This window comes from Cyrtonyx montezumae, unplaced genomic scaffold (genome assembly GCF_038088225.1).
Source record: "Cyrtonyx montezumae isolate F1298 unplaced genomic scaffold, pur_monq_1.0 scaffold_11, whole genome shotgun sequence".
In the NCBI taxonomy this organism is placed as follows: domain Eukaryota; kingdom Metazoa; phylum Chordata; class Aves; order Galliformes; family Odontophoridae; genus Cyrtonyx; species Cyrtonyx montezumae.
Window position 1 is genome coordinate 10,465,031 of NW_027071837.1, and position 22,451 is coordinate 10,487,481.

Sequence of the window (22,451 nt, forward strand, 5' to 3'; positions counted from 1 at the left end):
CCTATCCCCACCAAGCTCACTGAACCATGTCCACAACTACCACATCTACATGTTTCTTGAACACCTCGAGAGACGGTGACTGCCCCATCTCCCTGAGCAACCTGTGCCAACACCTCACCACTCTGAGAGCAGCTTTTTCCTAGTATCCAACCTGAACCTCCCCAGGTGCAACTTGAAGCCATTACCTCTCATCCCTGATCCAGTGCCAGAAGGGAGAGGTAATTATCTGGGCCATGGCCTCCACATGGTACCCCTGGTGGGCTGCCCTGCCTAGGGCAGGGACAGGAGCTCATTTTTGCTACATGTTTTTCACGGGACAAAGAGAAAGTAGAAGAACGTTCAGTCCCATTTGTCCTCATTTGCTTTGCCAGTTAGCTTTGTTTGTCTGCTTTGTTTCTGAACAGCCCTCAAGGCTGTGTTTTGGAGAGAGGGTTTCATCTAGCAAAAGAAGGTACAAAGATGAGTTAATGAGAATGATTATTCAGTGACAGCTGCTGCCGTTCACCTCCTAACAAGCGTAAGGCAGAGCCTTGCTAAAACAAGGCTTTCTCTGGTGATTATGTGCAGGGGGATTAACTTTGAAAACTTTGCTCAAGACCTGCAGTGGTGTTATTGGAAATCCACTCAATGAGCAGACAAATACAGGGGAAACGGACCGTGTTGAAGTGCACCTGCTGTGAGCAGGCAGAGCCTGGGGATGGATTAGGGGCACAACAGAGATACACAGCTCCCTCCTCTGCCACCCCAGGATGTACAGCTGAGGGTATGGCCCACCTGGGGCTCAGCAAGGCACAGTCTGTCTGCAAAAGAATTTTCTTCCCCACATAGCACAGCCCACAAGTCAAGTACTCCATCTCCTGCCCAGACACCCCACAGCTGGGCTGGGAGGCGAGCTCCTGCAATGAACGCTGGCTGTTGCTCACCGCCATCTCCTCCACAACTACAGTCAGCTCCAATAATGATTATATCTGCATCCATGCCTGAGAACAGCTCTTCATCAGCTCCTCCACACGGATGAGATGCCTAAGCTTGGCAAATAACACCTGCCATTTAACATCCCCATCAAGCCACGGGGAAACCAAATGGAGCAGAAAACTGGCCCAGGAGCTATGCTTTCCTTCCAAACTGGCACCCTCTGAACACAGGACCCCTCTCCATTCCCAGCCTGGCATCCCAAGCAGTTCCCTGCCCAGGTTGGCACTGACAAGTAGCAGTGCCCAACATAGTGCTTCCACCTATGCTGCTTCCACCTGAGCTGCTGCAGTATCACATACACTGAGATCCAAGCTCCTGGGGGCTCAGCCCTGCAGCACCAACCCCAGGTACAGCTACCCCCCCCCAACCCACAATCATAGCCCTGCCACAAGCTCAGACAGATGGTGATCAAGCCCCACTTCAGCTCCTGCGGCTGTTTGGCCATCACAGAGAGCTGCACTCAGATTTGACTGGCAGGTATCCATAGCCCACATGCAAACATTTTGGCAGGGAGAGGCCACAAATGAGTAGGTGAAATTGCACTCTCCATACAGGCCAAGAAGGCACGTCCTTCCACCACACCTCCTGGGAGACCTTCCCCTGGAAGCACTAGCCCCTCCCTCCACTGGTTCCCATTTTGAGTTGCCTTTCAAGCACTGGTAGCCATAAACTCACAACCAGCCTTGACCCTGCTCCATGGGCAGAGATCCCAAAGCAGTGGTTGTGGAGTGGCATCCCCCTTTGAATCCCTTCTCGTTGACTCCTGGCTGTTCTACCTCTCTTGCTAACCACTCTGCTTCCTCCTGATGATCAGGCAGCAGCTGCAATATATCAGCCCCTTCACCAACACTGATTTTTTTTTTATAGCTGGCTCTTAGAAGGCCTGCAGTGGTCTTAGTACCACCTCTAAACCCCAATCTCTGCAAATCAAAAACTCTTATACAACATAGAGGAATGGAGCTTGATGATCTTTAATGTCCCTTCCAAACTAAGCCATTCTATGATTCTGTAGTTCTGTGAATAGAGCAGGCAGTCCTCATGGCAGTAAAACTCCCACCATACCGTTCCACTTCCAGAGAAAAGGAAGGAGCAGAGTTGCCGAGCTCTCATGGGATGAGAAAACCATTGTGGGCTCCTCCATACACTCCAATCACATCTTTCTCAGCCCACATTTAGGGCCAGAGGGCTGCCAAAAGCAGTACTCTTAACATGAAATAAGAAGCCTTGACAAATATTTAATTGCATCTCTGCTCACAGGCAATTAGAGGAGTAGGACATAAGGTCTGGTTTTATGTGATGTTTTCTTTTCATTCTTTCTTTTTCCAGATTGTAGCTCTTGTACCACTGAAATGTGTCTTGCATCATAAAGAAATAGGGGAAGAGCCCTCATAGCATGAGGAGTCTGATCAATACTACCGGGCAGCCAGAGCCAAAAACATGACAGAAATGAGCTGGGAATTGGAAGAAAGCTGCAGATATCATTCAAAGCCCCAGGGCTGATGAAGCATGAGCTGTGCCGTGCCTAGATGAGCAGCCCTGGTGCAATGAGCCTTGTGAGATCGGAGCCTGGGAGAGGAGAGCTCATGAGCATTGTATGTTACAGGGTGGAGGGGCAATGGGAAACTGCACGAGCACCATCAGGGAAAATTGCATAGCAAGTGCTTTTGTTCCTGCAGAATTTGTCTTGTCACTGGGGAAATGAGAGGGAGGGAAATGCCAAATGATGGAGAGCAGAGGCTGCTCATGGAAATGGGGGCAGGTGCTGGGATGAGGGCAGGGATGGGGAAGTGGGGAGCAGGGGAGCCCCCACTGCTACAGAGTGTGGGCAGTGTGGCTGATGGCAGAAGCCTGTCCAAAAGAGGATGGAGGAAGGATTTATGAGCACAGCTATAATGAAAGGCAGTTACCCATGACCATCTTAAATCTTGTCAGAGGGAGGAGGAGAGGGGCCATCCCCGGTGTGCAGATTGGAAGACTGAACACTGCTGTTCTGCAGTGGAGTTAAAAAATAAGACCCCCACCCCAAATGCAGCTGCTTCATAGGAAGAGGCTGATGCTCCTGGGCTGGGGCTGAGCAATAGGTGTTGTGCTCAAACTGCGAGGGAGAGGAAGGCAAACAGCACAGGAGTCACTCCAGAGGGGCTGAACATCCTTCCCAGTGTCCAGGGAGGGTCAGAGTGTTGCCAGGCTGCCACAGCCTGAATGCAGGATGGACTGAAAGACTCACATCAAAGGTTCAAGAGACAGGGACATCATTCTGGTCCTTTCCAATGCACACCAGTGCAGCTCAGCTCCCACAGCTGTGATTAATGCTGCAGCACTTCAGCCTGCTGTGCTGTATGTCCCAGCCATGGGAAGGAAGAAAGCTCCATGCCCTTCCCTGCCCCACGGCAGCTCCTTGGGGCTGGATCCTGAGAAATTCCAGTCCTCTCAGCCCCACCAGGGTTGATGTTTCAGTCCAGGACCCAAGGGCACAAAGGGGCAGGGAAAGAGCCTTCACGCTCCCAGCATCCAGTGCAGGAGATGCCAACTTCCCCCTCTGCAATAGAGCAGCTGAGCTGCACTAACGCTGGGAGAGAGAGGAATCAGGTAAAGCCGTGTCTACAGGCACATATGGAAGGGCTGGGATGCTGCCCAAGCTTCGGCTCAAAAAAAGTGCACATCTTATGGTATAAATATTTTGGTTCGCCTCCCCCTCTGCAGCCCACGAGCTTCAGCACTGAAACCACAACAGCAGCCCTCAGCACAGCCGTTCTGGCACTCATTTCCCTCCGATCCCCACAGCCACCAATGTTTGCTGCAACACAACCCTGTGCCACCTGCATTACCCCAGCCCTGCGTGTTGCCCCTCAGTGCCTGCACAGACCCACGTGCCCACTGCAGCAGTCCTGCTGGTGTGGGTGCACAGGGGCACTCCTGAGAGCTGCTGCCTGCCACGTGGACTGCAGCCATTCCAAGAGTTAAGGCCGAAGCACTCATGCAGCTGTTTGGCAATGTTTGTTTCCTCTGTAACTCGAGAACCCTGAGCTCCCCCTCCCCATGCACACACACAGTCTATAGGGTGCTCAGAATCTAAGTAGGGGCTATAGGAAAAGGGCAGACTCTTTAGTGGGGTTTGTTGAGGCAGGGAAAGAGGAATTGGTTTCACACTGAAAGAAAGGAGATTTAGATTGGATATAAGAAAGAAGATTTTTACGATAAGGGCCATGAGGCACTGGCACAGGTTGCCCAGAGAGGTGGTGAGTGCCTCATCCTTGGAGGTATTCAGGGTCAGGCTGGAGGGGCTCTGAGCACCTGATGGAGCTGTAAGGGTCCCTGCTCATTGCAGGTCTCTAAAGATGCCTTCCTATGGCAGGATCCATCTCCTTTGACAATCAGAGCATTGATGTCTGTATCCTCGCATCACTGACTGTGACGAGGCACGAGCTGCCACCTCCCAGCAACTCACACTCCGTGTCTGCCCCAAAAGTTCCTCCAAAGACTCAAGGAAGTGTGATACAAATATGGTGGTTTGGGAACTTATTAAAATAGAGAGGAGAGGACATCCCTCAGAGGCTTTCTGCACTGATTTCTTTCAGAACAAAAAGATAAGGAGAGAGCATGCCTAATGAAAAGAAAAAAACCCTAAAAGTAATTCTTCACCAGCGTGTGTTGAATGGTTCTTAATTCTCAAGCTGGCTGAGAAGAGAGATGGCTTTAGCTATAAGTGAGCCATGCACCCCACTCCCCCAGCACAGTGAGGAAGCATTGGAAGCCCAACAGTGGCAGTGCTCATTCAGAAGCTATGGACCCAGTGCCAAACCTGAGTTTGGGCTCTGTGCTTACCTGGGCAAACATTTGTTTTGTGCTTTAGTAGCAAGGCGGATGCGCTATTCCCCTGTGTAAACATCCACTCTCCAGACATAAGCACTTCTGAGCTGTGCTGTTCTGTTCAAACAGCCCCTTTCTAGGTGAAATCTGCTGCATTCTCCTGTGTCAACAGTCTGGGCTGGGGGCTGTCCCAGTCTCCTCTAAAACACCTCTTTCCTTGGATGGGAATGCTCCAAGGGCGGCTGTTTGTTTGCACATCCTCTGTAGGTGCAGAGCTCTGTGCCTGTGCCATTCTGCAGCTGCCTGCAATGGGCTGGGACAGGATTTGTGGTCCCATTGAGCTGTAAACAACTGAAGTGAGACCCCATAAAGGATCAGCACTGGGAAGGAGAAAGTTCCTGTGTTTCCTACGGCATCTAACCCAGCCCTTGCCACAGGGTGGGGGCACCATTCTCCCTATATGGGGAAAATGAGGCAGGCAAAGCAAGATGGTCGGCCCAAGGTCACCCACCATGGTGGCTCAGCCAGGAGGACACCCACAGTGAGGGATGGTGAGGAGCAGCAGAGCAGGGCTGTGGTCTGAGCCAGGGCACATGGCACGGAAAGGGGAACAGATATCACTTAGCCCATCTGAAGCAAACTGTCAGCAGTGTGATTTTTTTTCTCTATAAATACATCTGGAGGGTAAACATCAGGGAGGGGAAAAAAGCTATTTAAGTTGAAGGACAGTAGGGGTGCAAAAAAACATTCATATTCATGTTCAAAGAAGCCAAAGAGCAGGTTATGGAGGGAAGGGAGGGACACACAGCCTGAGGGAAGGACTGGGGAGATGCAGGCTGTGCCCACTGCATCCGGACACGGCACAGAGCTCTGCATCTGCACTTCCACTGCACAAGGCAAATGGCAAGGCACAATGAGATGGGTGGGAGACAGACAGAAGCTGCCCTCATCCCCACAAGCTTTCCAGGCAGGCGCCATGAAGAGCCATGATGCCCCAGTGTTGTGCAGCCCCCCCCAGAATGCCACCACACAGAGCCCTCGTGCTCTGCTGCCCACTGGGTTCAGTGCACAGCACTTCCTCTGCTGCCTCCTGGGAGCAGCGGGATTTCCATCGCCATTAAAAACAAGCCTTTGTTATTAGCCCTGTGAATTATTTATTCCATCATAATTAATGCAGGACTGTTAACAGCCATGGCAGAGCTCCCCGGCTCGCCTGTCTGCAAACACAGTTCTGCTTCTGCTCACCACTTACGCATTAAATATGTATCGGGACTGATAAATGGTTCCAGTGTTCCGCAGCCCCACAGACAAAGCGCCCAGAGCACAGATTCCTCCCTGGGGAAGGACCACACCATGCATCTCCCAGCAGAGCACTCACCCGATCCCCTGCCTCCAAACCAGACACCCACCAGTGCCCCAGGGACACTCCTGCATGCACGGAGAAGGACAGCAGCTTCATGCCCATATAGGTGCCTATGGAGAAGAGGGAGACGGACAGTAGCTCGCCTAATTTACAAAAAGAAAAGAAATGGATAGATGTTCTGGAGCTGCTGAGCACTTTCACTCCTTTGTCAGACCAGCCCCTAGGAGAAGAAATAAAGCAGTGGTAGAGTATAATGCTGCCTCAAACTTGGGGTTTTTGTAGGTAGAGAGCTGTGCTAGAAATGCCCAGGGGGCAGGACCTCCTGAGGGCAGGTGATATGGGATGGCTCTGGAGTTCCCCACCACACTCACAAAAAGGAACAACCAAACCCAGCCCAATTCAGACTGAGTAGCACAAAGCAAACTACCAGAGAGAGAGCCACTCCTGGGAAGGCTTCGCTCCCCCCAACCCAGCTGCACCCCTCCATCCTGCTGCAGCCTCCAGGACATGGCCTGAGCCCCCATCCTGCTGCTCACTGCCTGTCTCCCTCCCCACAACCACTCAGTTGGCAGTGGCTTGAAAGGAAGGTCTGATGGAGGTCTGAATGCAGCACTGAAAGTAAGGCTGGTGGTGCTGCTCAGTCCCACTTGGGTCTAAAACAAGGAGAGAAAAGAGGAAGCATTAGCCAGGTATTGTCTGGGCTAATCCTGGCCTAGCACTGAAGTGCATTTAAAGTGACCCTTCTCAAAGCCTCATCTCTCCCATTTGATGTTTCTCTGATTCAAGGATCTTTCTGCCTGCAACATCTATTTCTCTGTCAACAGCACTCAGAGCATCTCTCTTGCTATCTTTAGTCTTGGTTTATTGATCCCTCATTCCTATCTATCCATCTAATTCTTTTGTGCTTATTTCTGCTTGTCACTCCATTCACTGCAGCACACCTGGCCTGTTTTACAATGTGCAGCTCCTTTTGGGCATGGGCTCAGAGCTCAGCAGCCCAGGGGATGAAACTGCTTTGTGCAGGTAAGGACCACCCTCTGCAGACCCCGCTGTGTCTCCGTGGCTGTGCCCAGGCTGGGGATGAACACAAATTGGGCAGCAGCCCATGCTGTCAGACACTCTGCCCTGCTGTGGCACACCGTATCAGAGGAGATTAGTCAGAGCCTTGATCCTAACGCCATCCCGAATCCGAGAGGCAAGCCATATCCTTGGAGATAAGGGCATCCTTGACAGCAGAGTCAGCTCCCAGCGCTGGCGGATCGGGGCACGGCAGTGCACAGCAGGGAGCAGGAGAGGTGGATGCGGGGGAGAAAAGCCTCAGAAAAGGAGGGGGAAAGTGCACCCACAGAGCTGCTCTTGTTTTATTTTCACCTTTTGTGTCTTTAAAGGTGAACGGGAAAAAAACAAGGCTAAGAACAAAGCCCTGTTACTTATCCCGGCTCATTAACTCGTTAGCCTTAACACAGGCTGTGCTGTGGAACAGGAGGAAGGAGAAGGGTTTGAACATTAGTCAACTATTGCCCAGCCAGCCAGGAAGGCCAGCTTTATCCTGGGGTGCAATGGGCTCTCACTGCCACCGGGCAAGGGAAGGCATTGTCCCACTCTGTAGGTGTCCTTGCTCATTGTGGGGCGTTGGACCATGCGGCCTTTGAGGGTCTCTTCCAAATCAAATGGTTCTGTGAGTTTAAGACTGGGGCTCTGGGGACAGGACACTTTCGGAAATCAAATGCTCACCCACACTCCAGAGAAAACAGCAGGAAAGAAAGGGGGAGTGGGGCGGTAATTCAGCCTTAATTAGCCTCATCAAATATTCATCTGGTAATTTCTGTGAATTTACAGAGGAAGTTAACGACATCGATACAATTAATTGCCTCCAAGATGCTCCATCCCCAAGCAGTTCCCAAACACCACCCAAACAACGTCCAAAATTCAGCGTGCCAGGTCCACATAATGTTACAGCAGAAGAGGGCAGGACAAGAGACTGGAGAAGGGAAAAGGAGTAAAAGCTAACTGCTGTACACAGACAGGTCCATCAGCCCGAGCTCTCACTGAAACACCAGCTATGCCCTTTGTGTCTGACAGAAAGCAATCAAGCCAAGGCCAGCTCACAGGAACCTTTGCCACTGCTTTGCAGCACAGAGATTTCCACAGACAGCAGCTGTTTTGCTGCTTGGGTGGTTTTGTTTTTTGTTTGAATTCTTTTTCTTTTTTTTCTCCACGAGACGTTTTCCCTCAATTTGTCTTTCTCAAAAGGTCACTTTTAAAGACAGCAGCCCACCGGCGCCCATCACTCCAAGGCTCTGACAAGCCAGAGGAACCGTCAGACCACACTTTGTCTCCCAGCTACATTCAGCGCTCTTTTATTCTCCCAATGGAGTAGGCCACTGCACTATTAGAAAGCCCAGAGCACCAGCACAAAGCAGGGCTTTGCACAAGAGAGGCCTTACAATTATGTTCTCTCCAAGGAGAGCTTTGGGAGCCGGTTGCTGCAGGAAGTCTCGGAGCAGATATTCTCTGCAGAGAGGGAATGCAGCTGCCCTGGAGAGCACCCAGACAACGGTGAGATCTGCAGTGAGCAAATGGGGTTCTGGAGAGCAGAAGTTCTGCACGCATACACGTGCAGCAGTGCCAGCTGCACTGAGAGCTCACGGACCAGGGAAGAAAGAGCTGAATGCATAATGCTTGTTGGGAAACGCATCGCCACGGCCCCAAAGCAGACCCGAGAACAGGAGGTGAGAGCCCTGCGAGCTGCTCGTTGCTCCTGGCAAACACATCAGTGCCACTTCTCCGTGCGCAGCAGTTGGGAATGGCAGTGCTGCTGCCGGCATGCGCTAAGTGTTAATTACTGAATTCGGGCTCTCTGTGCTAGTGTCATTCTGGCTGGACTAATAACGATGACGGCTCATTGCGTTTTTGGTTATGTTGTTAAAAGTTTTAATTACAGCTGCGGTCCTCCCATCGTTCCCTTGGCAGAGACCCTCCTCGGGACAAAGTGGGAGCTGATACTTGCCGCTCCCTTCCTGCAAAGGGGTGTCTGTGGAGCGGGAGCTGGGCTCACCCACTGCCTCTGCTCCACAGAGCTCTTCTGCAGCCATTCCCAGCCATGGAAGGATGCTGCAGGATTGGGAGCAGGAGCCAGGTGTTCCTCTAGCCCCACCAGCCCCCAGCCCTTCCTTCCAGGCCCTGGCCACAGCCCCAGCCTCTGGTGCCCCCCCCCAAACCCAAGGCAAACAGCAGTGCCTGCCTGCAGCCCTCCCCGGGGAGCGGCTCGCTGCAACATGCTGGCTTTTAATTTGCTTACCCAAGCAATAAAGCGGAAATGAGGAATAGCAGCTAATTAAAAGTATCGATTCATGTGGCATTCAATGACATGCAGAGAGGGCCAGGAGGGACGGAGAGATGAGGAACCCGGAGCAGTAGAGGGAAAAGAAGACTGCGGCCCTGCAGATGGGTGCTCCTTGCTCCCTGGGACTTCTTACCAAGGGGAAGACCTTTGTCCTCCAGCAGGGCACAGTCTCCAAAACACCAGGTTTTTTCTGTACTGAAGAAGTCCCCAAGCCTATCATTGTGCCAGCACCCACAGAAGCTCACTATGCCCCCTGTATTTCTGATGGCACACAGAGATCCTGCAACAGGGGGAGCACACAGCTGCTGCAGTGGCACAGCCTGCTTAAAGGTCACCACTCACCATCCCCTCTGACCTTCACATCTGTAAAGCCGTGTGCAAACACACAAAACACATTGCTTTTGTAACTCAGTTATACACAGCAAAGCACACACGGTACATCGTCTCGGGAGAAGCTGCTGGAGGGACTGGAAGGTGCCAGGGGGACTGGTCCACAGTTCATCCACCCTACACATCATCAGCCACTCTCCCCTACAAGAGCATGGCTTTCAGTACCAAAAGCTGTGCCCGCAGCTCTCACGGGAATGGAGAAAGGGGAGATGGAGGCCATCACCACAGATGTGGGTCTCTGCCATGGTTGGGTTTCTCTCAATAGAAACATCTGGTTCATTCGATGAAGCAGGTGCTGAGACTGCCCATGTCTGGCCAGCACATGTCTGTCTGCAGAGGAGGGTGTCTGCTGAATCCTCTCTTCTCAACAGGAGCTATAACTTTGAATTGTAATTAAAAAACAAGCAGAGTGAAGAGCATCTTGACAGCTCTCTGCCAGTGACAGAGCTATGAATAGACTCAGAAGCACCTGCAGACATCCATGCGATGAGAAACCAACGCTTTTGCTCCTCATTACCAAATATCACCATCTCCCCACTCCTCCATCGCATGTAGCTACAAACAGCTGTCCTCGTGGTGTGGGAGAAGAGCCAAAACATGGACTGAAAACCTGCAGCTGGTCCCCCTGATCCCACACACCAAGCAGATCCACCATGACCTAGATTTGGGAACAGGGTCCCCAAGTGCAGCATCACCATCTGGGAACTAAATCATCTTCGAGATCCCTTCCAAACCAAGCCATTCTGTGATTTATGAATTTATGCTCGGAGGCAAGAGTGATCCTGTAGGCAAGAACTTTTCTACTGGATATGCTCCAAAAGCTCCTCAGAGAAGTACCTTCAAAATTCATGACCTTCAGAGCAGCCCTGGCAGCCTCCTCAGCAAGGTTTGTGCCCACACCATGGGTGCAGGGCCTGGAACATTCTTCATCCTCCACCTCAAGTGTTTTCTGGGCTTCTTCTGCACCCCAGGGAAAGCCATGGGGGACTGCATGTGCACACAGCCTCCCTTTATCCCCAGGCAGCAACAAACTGGTATGGCAGAGCAGGAGGGGTGCCAGGAAGGCATCCTGTGTCATTCCCTCCATCCTTACAAGGGAGACAGACAAGGGTGGCTTCAACTCCTGCTCACCCTGAGCCACTGTCATGGTAACACGTGCTCCCATTTGGGAAAGAACAGGTGGGGTACTTCTGCTTGTTTATCCAAGGAAGAGGCAGCACACCCTGGTATTTCAAGCAAGAGAGGATGCCCCTGGGGCTGGGGATACTGTCTCCAGAGTACACTGAGATCCTGCACAAAGGGTGACAGAGGACTTGTGCTCCACAGGACCAAAGAGGGGGCTGAGCACCAAACAGGGTGCATGGCACACTGCATGCCCAGCAGCCACCTTTCCTCCATAGGGCAGAGCCTGCATCAGTGAGTCAAGACTCAGTGAAACATCTCAGGAACGTTCCTCTCTCTTAAAACCCCTTAGGCACCCACCAGGGCTGCAAACAACATGCCCATTGCCCAGTACCACAACAGACCCTTTGGCAGAGCTTGGAGCTTCAAGAGATAGCTCAGCTGAGCCCCAGCATATATGGTGCAGTTAGGAAGAGCAAGGCTGAGCTTTCAGCCTACATACCAGTCCCAGGGCTCCATCCGGAACCACCCTGCAATCCTAAAATCCAGTGGTCAGGCCCATATAAACCTTGCACACGGCTTGCTGATCTGACACTGGCTAACTTACCTCTCTGGAATGGGGGCAAAGCCAGGCTGCTAGCCCTGTTTTCTAAACAGAAGAGATCAGTTTGAAGCCTGCTCAATTCACCAAAGGGCCTCTTTGTGAACATCTTCAGAAGGACAAACAGCAGGTGGGCAGGAGGCAGGAGTCATCCCCGTTGTGTCCTGGCAGGACCACTCCATTTCCCCCAGCTGTCAGATGCATACTTACCTTTCGCAGAGGCACACAGGAGAGATTTTCTGGGTATCATCCAGAGATGATTACTTCTTTCCTAGAAATGGTGCTAGGAGAGGAGGAGGAAAGCCCAGTACCGAACAAAGTATTTATGGTTGATTCACCCAGCCCGTTTTCTACTGCTCTGGTACAGCAGATTTGCAGAAATCTGCAGCAGAGGTCGGGGGCGCCCCTGGATTGGCAGCACTGGAAGGAGCTGCCTGGCAATCCCCACACTTTCCCTCTTTTCCTTTCTCTGGAGACCAAGCCGCAAAATATTTGCTCATATTCAATGTCTCCTGTTCACAACACACAGCTGAGCAAGAGCCTGTTGTGCAGGGGAGGAGAGATCTAGTAGAAACAAAACTATAGATAATATACAGCCAAAAAAGCTTAATGGATCATCAGCTTTTCCTCCTGGGCGCCCACCAGCATGCAGAGCCTTCAGCATCACTGGGAGAGCCTTACAGGGTGAGGTTCAGACTACAGCCACCTGTAATGGGCAGCCCTAGCCTGCATCTGCTGTGCCCCGTGCCCACCGTGCTGGGGACATGAGCAGCCCTGCAGTGCAGCTGTGCCACTGCGTGCTTCTCTCCAGCATCTGCCTGTCGGCTCGCTGGAAAAATCACGGAGCTACTGCTAATTTCATTAGCAGGCCCATCAAGTGGTTCATCAATCTGTGATTTCCTGGCTTGCTGCCTCGAGAAAACAAGCAGGATCTGCTCTGCACTCGCAAAGCCGTCCTCCGGGGTAATTCGTCTGACGGCTTAAAGTTTCCCGAGTGGATTATTATCTTGGATTAAAACTGAGGGGGGAGGGGGGGGGGGAGGGGAAGGGGGCGAGCAGAAGATTGGTCTTCTTTGTCTGCAGCAAGAAGGCAGGATATCCCCTAAGCTGTGAGCATCTCAATCAGCCGGGGCCGGGCAGGAGAGCAGGCAGCTGCCAGCATCCCCCTGCAAACCGTGCTCCAGAATAGGGAGAAGCAAACCCGGCGCTGGAGGATCCGCGGCTCACAGCTCCCTCTCCCGGCCCCACCGCAGCAGCCGCAGCCTCTCCGCGTCCGGAGCACGGCGCTCGGATGGAGGAGCAAGGGGAAATCGGAGCAGAAGACAGCTCATCTCCCACCAAAAGCAGCTTAGGGTTGACAGAATTCCCTTCTCTAACAAACTTTCTCCTCTTTGCTAACCTCTAGTGGTGGTGCTGAACGTGCAGGGATTGCCACTCTCACCTGCAAGCTGCGTGCACCATGGGCCTGCAGGGCTTTGCCGGGGGCCACGATGCCGTAAGGTTTTTGTCCTTGCACGCTCATCCCCATGACTGCCATTCATTTCTGCTCCAGACAGCAACTGGTCTGCAAGGCCCCAAAACTCCCGCTGAGTACAAGAAAACCTCCTGCCTAAGAAAATAAATGTGTTCTACACTCTTTCTGAGCTACCCACAGTAAAGCAAATACGGGCACAGTTGGGTCCCATCACCAATCTGTTCCTTAAAAATATGTCATTTCAGTCATACCCTTCCTGGCACATCCAGCCATCATTAGATAGATGAGAGGCAGGTGCTATCTTTGCTCCGCTCACAGTGCAGCAGGCACTGTCATTCAGCAAGGAGCAGTCTTCACCTCCGTGCTGCACTCATCACCCCAGTCCTCTGTAGTCTGAACGGAAATCCCTCCACCTCTGCAGCAGCAGAGCAGGAGGGAATGCTGTTTCCTGCTAAGAGAGACGCTTGGGGTACTCAGCTGTCTGTGCTGGGGCAATCTGATGGCTGAGCACTGGATACAGCAGAAAGAATGGAGCAGTGGGCAGTGCCTGTTCCTCCAGCTGGATGCCCAGCCTCCAAGTAAAAGGTTGGAGATGACCTATGGGGTGACAGTAAACCAAACAAGCTTCCCTGTCTGCAGATATGAGAGGCACAAATTGGAATTTCTCAGATGAAACTGCCACTCAGTGGCAATGCTAAGAACCTGAGAGAAGTCCTGTCAAGGCAGTCAGCAGTGCTGCCATGGGAAATAGAAACTGCCTCAGCACAAAGCCAGACACCATCTAGCTGAGATCTGCACCCTCTCATTGCAACCCAGCTGATGTAGATTCCCCCTCACCCTCAGGCAGACTGTCTGAGCTATCTGAGAAGAAGTCCTCCAGATCCTGCTGCCTCATCTGGGACTCCAGAACAGTGATGCGCTGCTTGAGCTTCATCTGGGCATCGTTGTACTCTGTCAGGAGACGGCCAAGGCGAGTGTGAAGTGTGTCCAGGTTCAAGGTCAGTCTGTCCAGCTTTTCTTCCACACTCTTCCCTTCCATGCTTTCTTCTTCAGCTGATTCATCCAGCAGGCCTTCCTTGGTTAGGATCTCCCGGCCACGCTCCTCCAAGACCTTTTTGGCATCAGGATACTCCGTGACTGCTTCCATCAGATCCTCCTTCGACAGGCAGAAAAGATCCGAGTAGCCCAAGCTACGGATGTTGGCTGTGCGCCTGTTGCCCATTTTGCTCCCTTTAATGTTGAGGATGCTGATCTCACCAAAGCAGCCCCCCGCAGTCAGCAAAGCGTATTGCGTTGTTCCATCGTCTGCCACCACAGCCAGCTTCCCCTCCTTGATGATGTACATCTCTTTTCCAATATCTCCTTTCCGGCAAATGTAATCCCCTGGGCTGAACACCTGGGGGCGAAGCTTCAGCACCAGCTCCACCAGTAGACCTGCCTCACAGTCCTGGAAAATCCTCACCTTCTTCAGTGTCTCCAGGTGAACGTTGATGGCAATCTCTGCCCTTAGTTTATCGGGGAGACTCTTGAGAACTTCCCGTTCATCTACTGCCTTCTTGTTGGTCCACAGGTAATCAAACCACTTGATGACTTTGGTTTCCATGTCTTTGCTTACCTTGCGGAACTGCATGTAGTGTTTAATGGCATCGATTTTTGCCTGAAACTCTGCTCTGGTGGCATTCATGTTGGATATCATGGACCCTACATTCCCCACAATGGTGGCAAAGATGAGGACACCAATGAGGAAATCAAAGATCACAAAGAGGTACTCTTCATCACGCACAGGAGGGGGGGTCTCTCCAATGGTAGTCAAAGTCATTGTAGACCAGTAGAGACAGTAGACATACTCCCGGGTGAGATATCCGTATTCAGGGTCTGTGACATTGGGATAGACCCAGGTATCTCCTCCAAAGCCTATGGCCTTGGAGATGGCGTAGTAAATGCATGCATTCCAGTGGATGATAACCAGGATGTAGAGAACCAAGTTGCTGATGCGGAAGATATTGGGGTAGCTGGTTCTGGTCTCTGTCCTGTCAAAGAACTCAAACATGCGGGAGAAGTGCAGCAGCCTGTTGAATCTCAGCTCAGGGCAGTGCAGTCCCACAGCAAAGTATGCCAGGTCTGTAGGCAGGATGGACAACACGTCTAGTTTGAACTGCAAGGTGTAGGTGTAGTTATCCCTTAACTTCTTCAGGTCCTTAACCAGGAGGCCCTGTTCCAAGAAACCTAACAGAGAAGGGAATGAGAATTTTTTTGGCTTATGTTCAGCTCTCCTGCAGGCTTTGTAAGCACTTCTGATAAATATTTCATAGCATGTCATGAGTATGCGTGCTATATACAATCCTCCAAACATTACCAGTTCCACCTGATCTTCTCGGCATACAAGCTTTTCTTATCAAGCATCTTAGGAAAAGCCATGTAAAGGTAACATATCTCCCCACTCTGATCGAGGATGAAATAGGAACACAAAGGTTTTCATTCTCCATATCAGGAATGATTGCAGTTCTGGACAGAAAGTGTACAGCCACCTCCTCCATTCCAAGAGCATTAAATACTAGCATTTTTCCATGTAGATAATTCACTAGCTGAACTTGTGCAAAATCAGAGATACAGACATTCAATTCTGCCTGAATACTAATAGTAATGTGGGTAATCTTGTACACATTATTCAAAGGTGAAGTTGGAAGCCAGGATGATTAATCTTTCATTCTGAAACTTACCTCATTTCTCAGATCTTTAAATTAGTTTCTTCCTCTGGAGGTTGCTTCGTACTAGTGAGAACCAAGGTAGACAAAACCCTCCTTCTACTGGAGCTGTAGATCAGGTCCTTCCACTTTTAGGATATTAGGGCAAAGCACTCACAAGTCAGGATGCCTACCTGTGCGCAGGCGGATCACTATGTCCCCAATGTAGATGCAGTCTGAGATGTAATCTAGCACCAGCCAGAGGACAATGTAAGTCTTTTGCAGGTCACTGAAGCACGCCCTGCAGGATGAGGTGGTGAGACCAAGAAATCTCTCTTCCAACTGAATATAAGCCTATTCTTTCCTTTAGGCTCCCACCACCCCCACAGTGACCAGCACCAGCTTTCTGAGCCTCACCTGAGCCACAACAAGCAGGTGAAGGCGAGGGCTAGAGGAGACAGGAGCCCTGCAACATCCCAGCTCACCTGGCCACAAGCAAGCACCAGTTGTACAGGACAGGAATGGCAATGACGGCCAGCCAGCAGTAGTACCAGTCCCCGGCAGGGTCCACCACAAAGGACTGCCATCTCTTCCTGGAAGCAGAGAGAGGCCAGAGCTGGCAATGCGTGAATAAAGGGCTAAACATAGAAAATAGAGTTGGAAGGAATCAGCTGCATCATCTCCCTCATCCTTTGCACTACCCTGGATCAAACAGCTGCAGTTTGACTGCCAGTCTGTAAGCTAAATCCAGCCCCAGGAGTGATAAGTGAAAATGTCCCACATTGTTTAAGTTCCTTTATCCCCACAACAATGCTCATTAGATAGCAGAAGAGAAACTACAGCATGGCAAGGCAGAGCAGGTGGCCTCCATGCACCACAGAGGCAGAGCCAAAAACAGATGTACGGAAGAGGGTGACCAGAAAACTTCTGTTAGATGACCTTGCCTCTCCTAAATGAGGCATGGATTGGAGCCAGACAGATCTGAGAGAAGAAGATTAATTAGAGTGGGAAGGAAAGCTTGCTGCACATCAGTGGGAGCACCACGGGGCTGCCCAAGCCCCAGAGCAGTGGTCGGCATCATAGGGCTGCCATCCCACACCGCCTGCCTGCGGCCCGCTCAGCCCTCTGTCCAGCCTTTGAACTGCTCCCAAGCATTTGATCCTGCTCATCTTGGGGTTCTGAGATAAGATGTGTGTGCTCCCGTGGCCAGATCTCACTGCAGAAGCCGGGGAATGGGAACTCTGCAGCTGAACTGATAGGCTCGGCCACCACCACCTGCTAGGGCAAAGCACCTTCTCCCCCTGCGTCCTCACTTCCCTTCCAGCTTTGGAATGTGCAGAGCTCCCTCCAGCAATAGGACAAACAACCTACTTGCCAGCACATTCTCTGTGCTCGCCCCGCTGCTTCCAACAGCTTCAGAAGCAAACATGTGCCTTGAAGCCTCCATCAGTGGCACACCAGGTGGGACAGCAGCTTAGAGCAGGGCCAGCAGTGCTCCTCCACATTCCCTCTGGGTGCAGCCACAGACAAGTTCAACCTCATTACAGGTGGGGAGAAAACACTTGTGTTTTGCTCAAAGAGGGGTTGATGTGTGGCTTAAATATTTTCTATGAAAGGGACTCTTTGCTCACTGAGACATAAGGTAACTGGCACATGGGAAACACCAACTCCCCTGCAACCAGCCAGCACCCGTATCACAAGTACTAATAATAACCTCAACAGCAACGTTAATCATGTTGGTAGTTTCAGCTTTAAGTCACCAATACCACCATCTTCCCAGAAGAGCTGTGGTACTCTCCCTTCTGAAGTCCATAGGGCAGCACCAAATGCATTTCCCCTCCCCTCCTCCCCCATCCCAGGGACCTTTATCCTATCCCTTCAACAGGCATTTATGGGCACTGAGCTCTACTGCCCCATCCTCTGCAGACACCTTGCAGAGCACAGCTTCTCCCGGGAGCCACGGGCACGGAGCAGCCCTCTCAGCACACATCAGCTCCTCTCCCTCCGATAATTAACAAGCTCCTTTTCACCTCGCAGGGCAGAGCGCTTTTTTTTCCCATGACTAGCAACAGCCCTGATACAAGGCTCAGACACTTTCCTCCTATAGAGAAGGATCATTTCTCGGTGTTTTAATTACCATGTACAATGGTAGGGTCCAGAATAGTCCGTGAGCTTTGCCCCTTAATTAGCCAGCAGAAGAAAAGCCAGGTTATTGCTTTTCTGCAGCAGTGTGAGCTGAAGGGATGAAAGCACTGGCTCTGAATGAGCCTTTTCAGAACGCTGCCGTCACGGTGCCTGCCCTCGAAGGTGGAGAGACGGGCAGCAAATGCACTCCCTTCATCTCCCTTCGTCCTGCAGTGATGAATGAGGCTGGAGGAGCCCACAGGTTTGTGCTAGCTGCCATGTCCTGTGTGCACTCTCCACGTCCCTTGGCTCCTCGTATGTGCAGCTGCTAGGACAGCTTTTTGCAGACCCATCTTGGCTCAGATGCCAAAAGGGCACAGGGGACCCCTCCCACTGGTGCCAACCTCTCGGGCAGAGCTGAGCCCACCACCCGTGGGACTCCTGACCCTTCTCTCCCTGTGCCATCACTGCCAGCAGAGCACCACGCAGCCAACCTTCACCCTACAGAGGCTGTGTCACAGGGAAGGGCCCCCTACTTTTTGGTTTTCTCCTCGGCCTCCTCTTCCTCTGGATCGCTGCTGGCATCAGCAGGCACTGTCTGCAGCTCAGGGCCCTGGAAGCGCTCGAGGAAGGGGTCTGGCCTCTGCTGCTCCTCCTGCAAGCTCTTGCTGGCCCATTCCCGCAGCACCAGCACAAGCCTGACAATCCTAAATGGGGAAGAAAGGCAGTCAGAAGCTGTCCTCACAGCAAGGAGAAAGCAAAGCTTTGTGACAAGCAAGGGGTCAAACCCAGGCACAAAAGGATCAGACAAGAGCCCATGCAACATCTCTCCAGCTTCCTTCCATGCTCTGGAAATGCACAGACCCGACCATCACACCCTGACCCCAAACCACTACCTGGCCAGGGCTCGCCTGCCTTGGAAAGGAGGGGCAGCCGCCTGCTCCCCTCCATACACAGGAGTCCCTCTGTGCAGCTCCAAGGTCTCATCCTGGGTCGAGCAGGTCCTGCAGTGGTGAGAAGGGAGGGTTGTGGCCTCATCACATATCTCAGTGCCAGCCCACACCCTGCTGGGTGAGCCAGGGAAACCAGGCTGCTGGGGCCATTGTGCCCTGAGACTCAGCTCTGCCCCACCAGTGCCACCCTCTCTCGAGCCATCCTGACCTGCTCGTGCTGAGCTCCGTGTCCTGCACATCAGCCCTGGCTGTGGTTGATAGGGGTGGGCAGGGGCCGGGCAGCTGCAGGCCGTTACTCCTGGCCATCATCCTCTCAGCGAGCCACCCAGGGGACCTAGGATGAGCAGAGAGCAGGAGCACAGGGAACAAGAGGAGGTGTGTGGTGTGAGCACTGAGTTATCGCCCAGCCTCAGAGGGAAGAGGGGCAAAGCTCAACAGATGTGCCCGCCTCGTGTTTTCCATGTAGCTCTCACTGCAGAGCTCTATGAGGCATTGCACCTGCCCCAGGAGGCCCTATATCTGCCCCTGAAAGATGTTCTCCCCACCACCTGGGCTCCTCAGCCATTGCCAGGGCAACAGCATGTGCAGCACCGTGCCCTAGCGACGAGCTGCAGCTCTCCTTCAGCCCAAGGGTGTGAAAACAATCCCCAGGAAGGATGGGAGAGCACATCCACTGTGGGAGGGGAGATGCTGTCACAGGGCAGCACATACAAGACCCTTGCATCTGAGAAGTTGCTCTCCTGCTCAGGTACTGCAAGCTGCTGGTGGTCTGCTCAGCAAGCCTTCCACATACCCACAGCCACGGGGCAAGGCAGGCTCCTGGGGACAGATCACTGGTGCTCTCCCACAGCAAGCCCCACTGGCGATGGGCTGCACAGACACGGGGCAATGCCTTGCACAGCCCTGCCCACGTCTCTGTCATGCACACGCATTGTGCTGGCCAGGGACCACGCACACAGAGCTGCCCACAGACCCAGCCACCTCCCCACAGTGGCAGAGCCACCACCAAGATGCCAACAGCACCCACTTACGAGCCTGGTGTCCCTCGAGGCCTCCAGCAGGGGTGGGCAGGGGGCATCCCCTCATGGGAGCCTCAGCAAACACCAGAGCTGCAGAGGGGTCCCCATGGTGCCCAGGGCAGGTGATGCTCAGTGTGTGTGTCCCCTCACTGCAGTGCAGTCCCAGCCCCTGGGCTCCCTCAATGCCCCAGGCAGAACAGCGAGCGTCAGAGTAGCCAGACACAGCAGCTTTGTACCCAGGGATGAAAGGGGAGGAGGGTTAGGGATGAAAGGGAGCTCCCTCCCACACATGCCCTTCTTCCCTACCGCCCCTCCCTCCCCTCCATCCAGTTACCTGTTCTCAGGCAGCAGGAAGCTACATTTGCTTCTCAGGAATCCCAGAGAAGAGAGCTGCAGAGTTTGATGACGGTGGTGAACTGCGTCTGTCACCGGTGTCTGCCTTGTTTTGCACACCTGCCATCCTGACAACCAGCTGGCTGAACGTTTGCATCCCCAAGACAATAAGCAAGGGGTTAACATCATTCTCTCCTACTCACATCCAAACATATGCAGTGACTGAAGCTGGGTCAGTCCCTTCCATGGGTGCGAATGTAAGCACATCATGTAAGTGTGATCTGAGAGCACCAGCACCCAGGGTCCGCTCAGCACCAGAAGTTTACCTTTTCTTCCTTCAAAGCCTCAATTCCCACCTCTTCTCACTGAAAATCTCGGCAGTAGTGAGCTTGAAGCGGTGTGGAACTTCTGCAGCCTCGGTTAGCAGCACTGGAGGGACACACCGCCTTCCCCTGTCCCCATGCCACAGAATCAGACACAGGCCAGAAGCACTGGCAGCAGTTCACCCCCCTTCCCACCTCTCCTTTTGTTCCCTGCCTACAGGTACCTCCGAAAAAGTAAGAGCTCCACTGTTTCTGTCCCTTTGGTGCATGCCACACACCTCCCTCCAGCGCCGGATTGCATGAGACACCTCTTTTTCTAAGCATGTTGTTGTGGCAGCCTCCCCAGGGGACACCCAGCCCTGCCTCGTGTGTCTGCCCTGGCACAGCGGAGGAGGAACTCTGCGGATGCACTGCAGATGCACCGTGGAGCAGGGTAGTGTTCTGCTGCCAGGGGAGCTAACCTCACCCACCCCACACAGCACACACACAGTTTATTAAACACAGAAAACAAAGCAGAACTCGTAGCTGGAGGTAGAAACTATTTACTAAGACAAGAAAAAAAAAAAAAAGGAAAAGGAAAACATGAATGATAATAACATATATTTACAAGGTAAGTGAGGCACAACATGATTCCTTGCCACCCACTGACCAGTGCCCACCAGTCCCCAAGCAGCAGCTGCTCCACCAGCTCCTCACCATTGTCAAGGCTTTCTGCACGATGCCATGTGGTATGAAATACCCCCATGTCCAGTTGAGGTCAGCTGTCCTTGTCCCCTCCCAGCTCCCTATGCTCCCCCAGCCCTTCTCTGGCAGCACAGAGCCAGAAGCCAAGAACTGAAAGGTCCTTGGCTGTGTGCAGCACTGCTCAGCAGCAGCTAACCATCCATGTGTTGTCAGCATTGTTTTTCTCCCAAAGCCAAAACACAGCACCATACCAGGCACTATGAACTACCACCTGAAACCAGGACAAAAAGCCACCTTCTACCCAATACAACCTGCCAATGATTAGCCTGCAGGAACACATCCATCTGATCACCTCACCTCCACGTATTTCCAGCCCATCCACATCCCTGAGCCATGCCAGGAGCCCTGCTGCCATCCCTTACGCACACCCTGCTGCAGCACAGCCCCCCATCCTGCTGCCATCTGCAGTAAATCCCGGCACTGTCCTCAACCCAGACATCAGCCACAGGTTCAGACCTGCAGTTATTTGTGGGACAGTTATTTATTATTAAACGTCCAGCTGCCAGATTTACAGCCACGGAGGCTTGTTGCAGCGGCAGGCAGGGAACACCTAAGCATCCGTGTCTGTAAATAAGCCATCAGGACATCTGATTTGCAATCATTTATAGGTGAAACAGAGAGGTCCTATTGCCAACATCTGCCCCAAGCCTGCAGGCACCACTCCAGCAGATGAACCACTGTGAGAATCTCAATTCACCACGCATCCAAGTGTTCCTAAACATCAAGGAAGGAAAGAAACAGCGGAGCTGTCAAACTGGGCTTGGTTTTAGTTAACACCTGAGCCAAGGATTCCCCTCACCTGTGCTGTTGTACCACGCTGAAGTTACAACTTGGCAGCAGACTGGGAGTGATCCTGCCCTCTGGCACTGGCAATCTCACAAATACCCACTGCTGCCCAAATGGGCAACTGTCCATGGCCTGTCTGGTTCCTGAGCTGTTATTATGAGGTCTTATAATCACCCTGGGGAGGTTTCCCTTGTACATCTCTCTGGGAAAAAGCCAAGCTCCTGGTTAAGCCTAGAGCTCAGCGGTATTCTTACAGCCACTTGGGATCTGAGCTCTTGCAAATCCACTGCTGAGAGCCTCCAACAGGAGCTGAGGAGGTGGTGCCACAGCAGTGGCCACAGCAATCATAGAATCATGCAATTGTTTGAGTTGGAAGGGACCTTTAAAGGTCAACTGGTCCAACT

At 52.4% G+C, this 22,451-nt stretch overlaps 1 protein-coding gene across 1 annotated transcript; it reads right to left on the reverse strand.

Annotated features, from left to right (window-relative positions):
- Nucleotides 1–13,883: 13,883 nt before the first annotated feature.
- Nucleotides 13,884–19,151, reverse strand: CNGA2 (cyclic nucleotide gated channel subunit alpha 2). The gene is made up of 6 exons (XM_065729580.1): nucleotides 19,051–19,151; nucleotides 18,786–18,893; nucleotides 18,426–18,596; nucleotides 16,251–16,358; nucleotides 15,960–16,066; nucleotides 13,884–15,307 (listed from the first exon to the last, which is right to left on the reverse strand). Exons 1-6 carry the CDS (start codon nucleotides 19,149–19,151, stop codon nucleotides 13,884–13,886), a joined length of 2,019 nt encoding a protein of 672 aa, XP_065585652.1.
- Nucleotides 19,152–22,451: the final 3,300 nt, after the last annotated feature.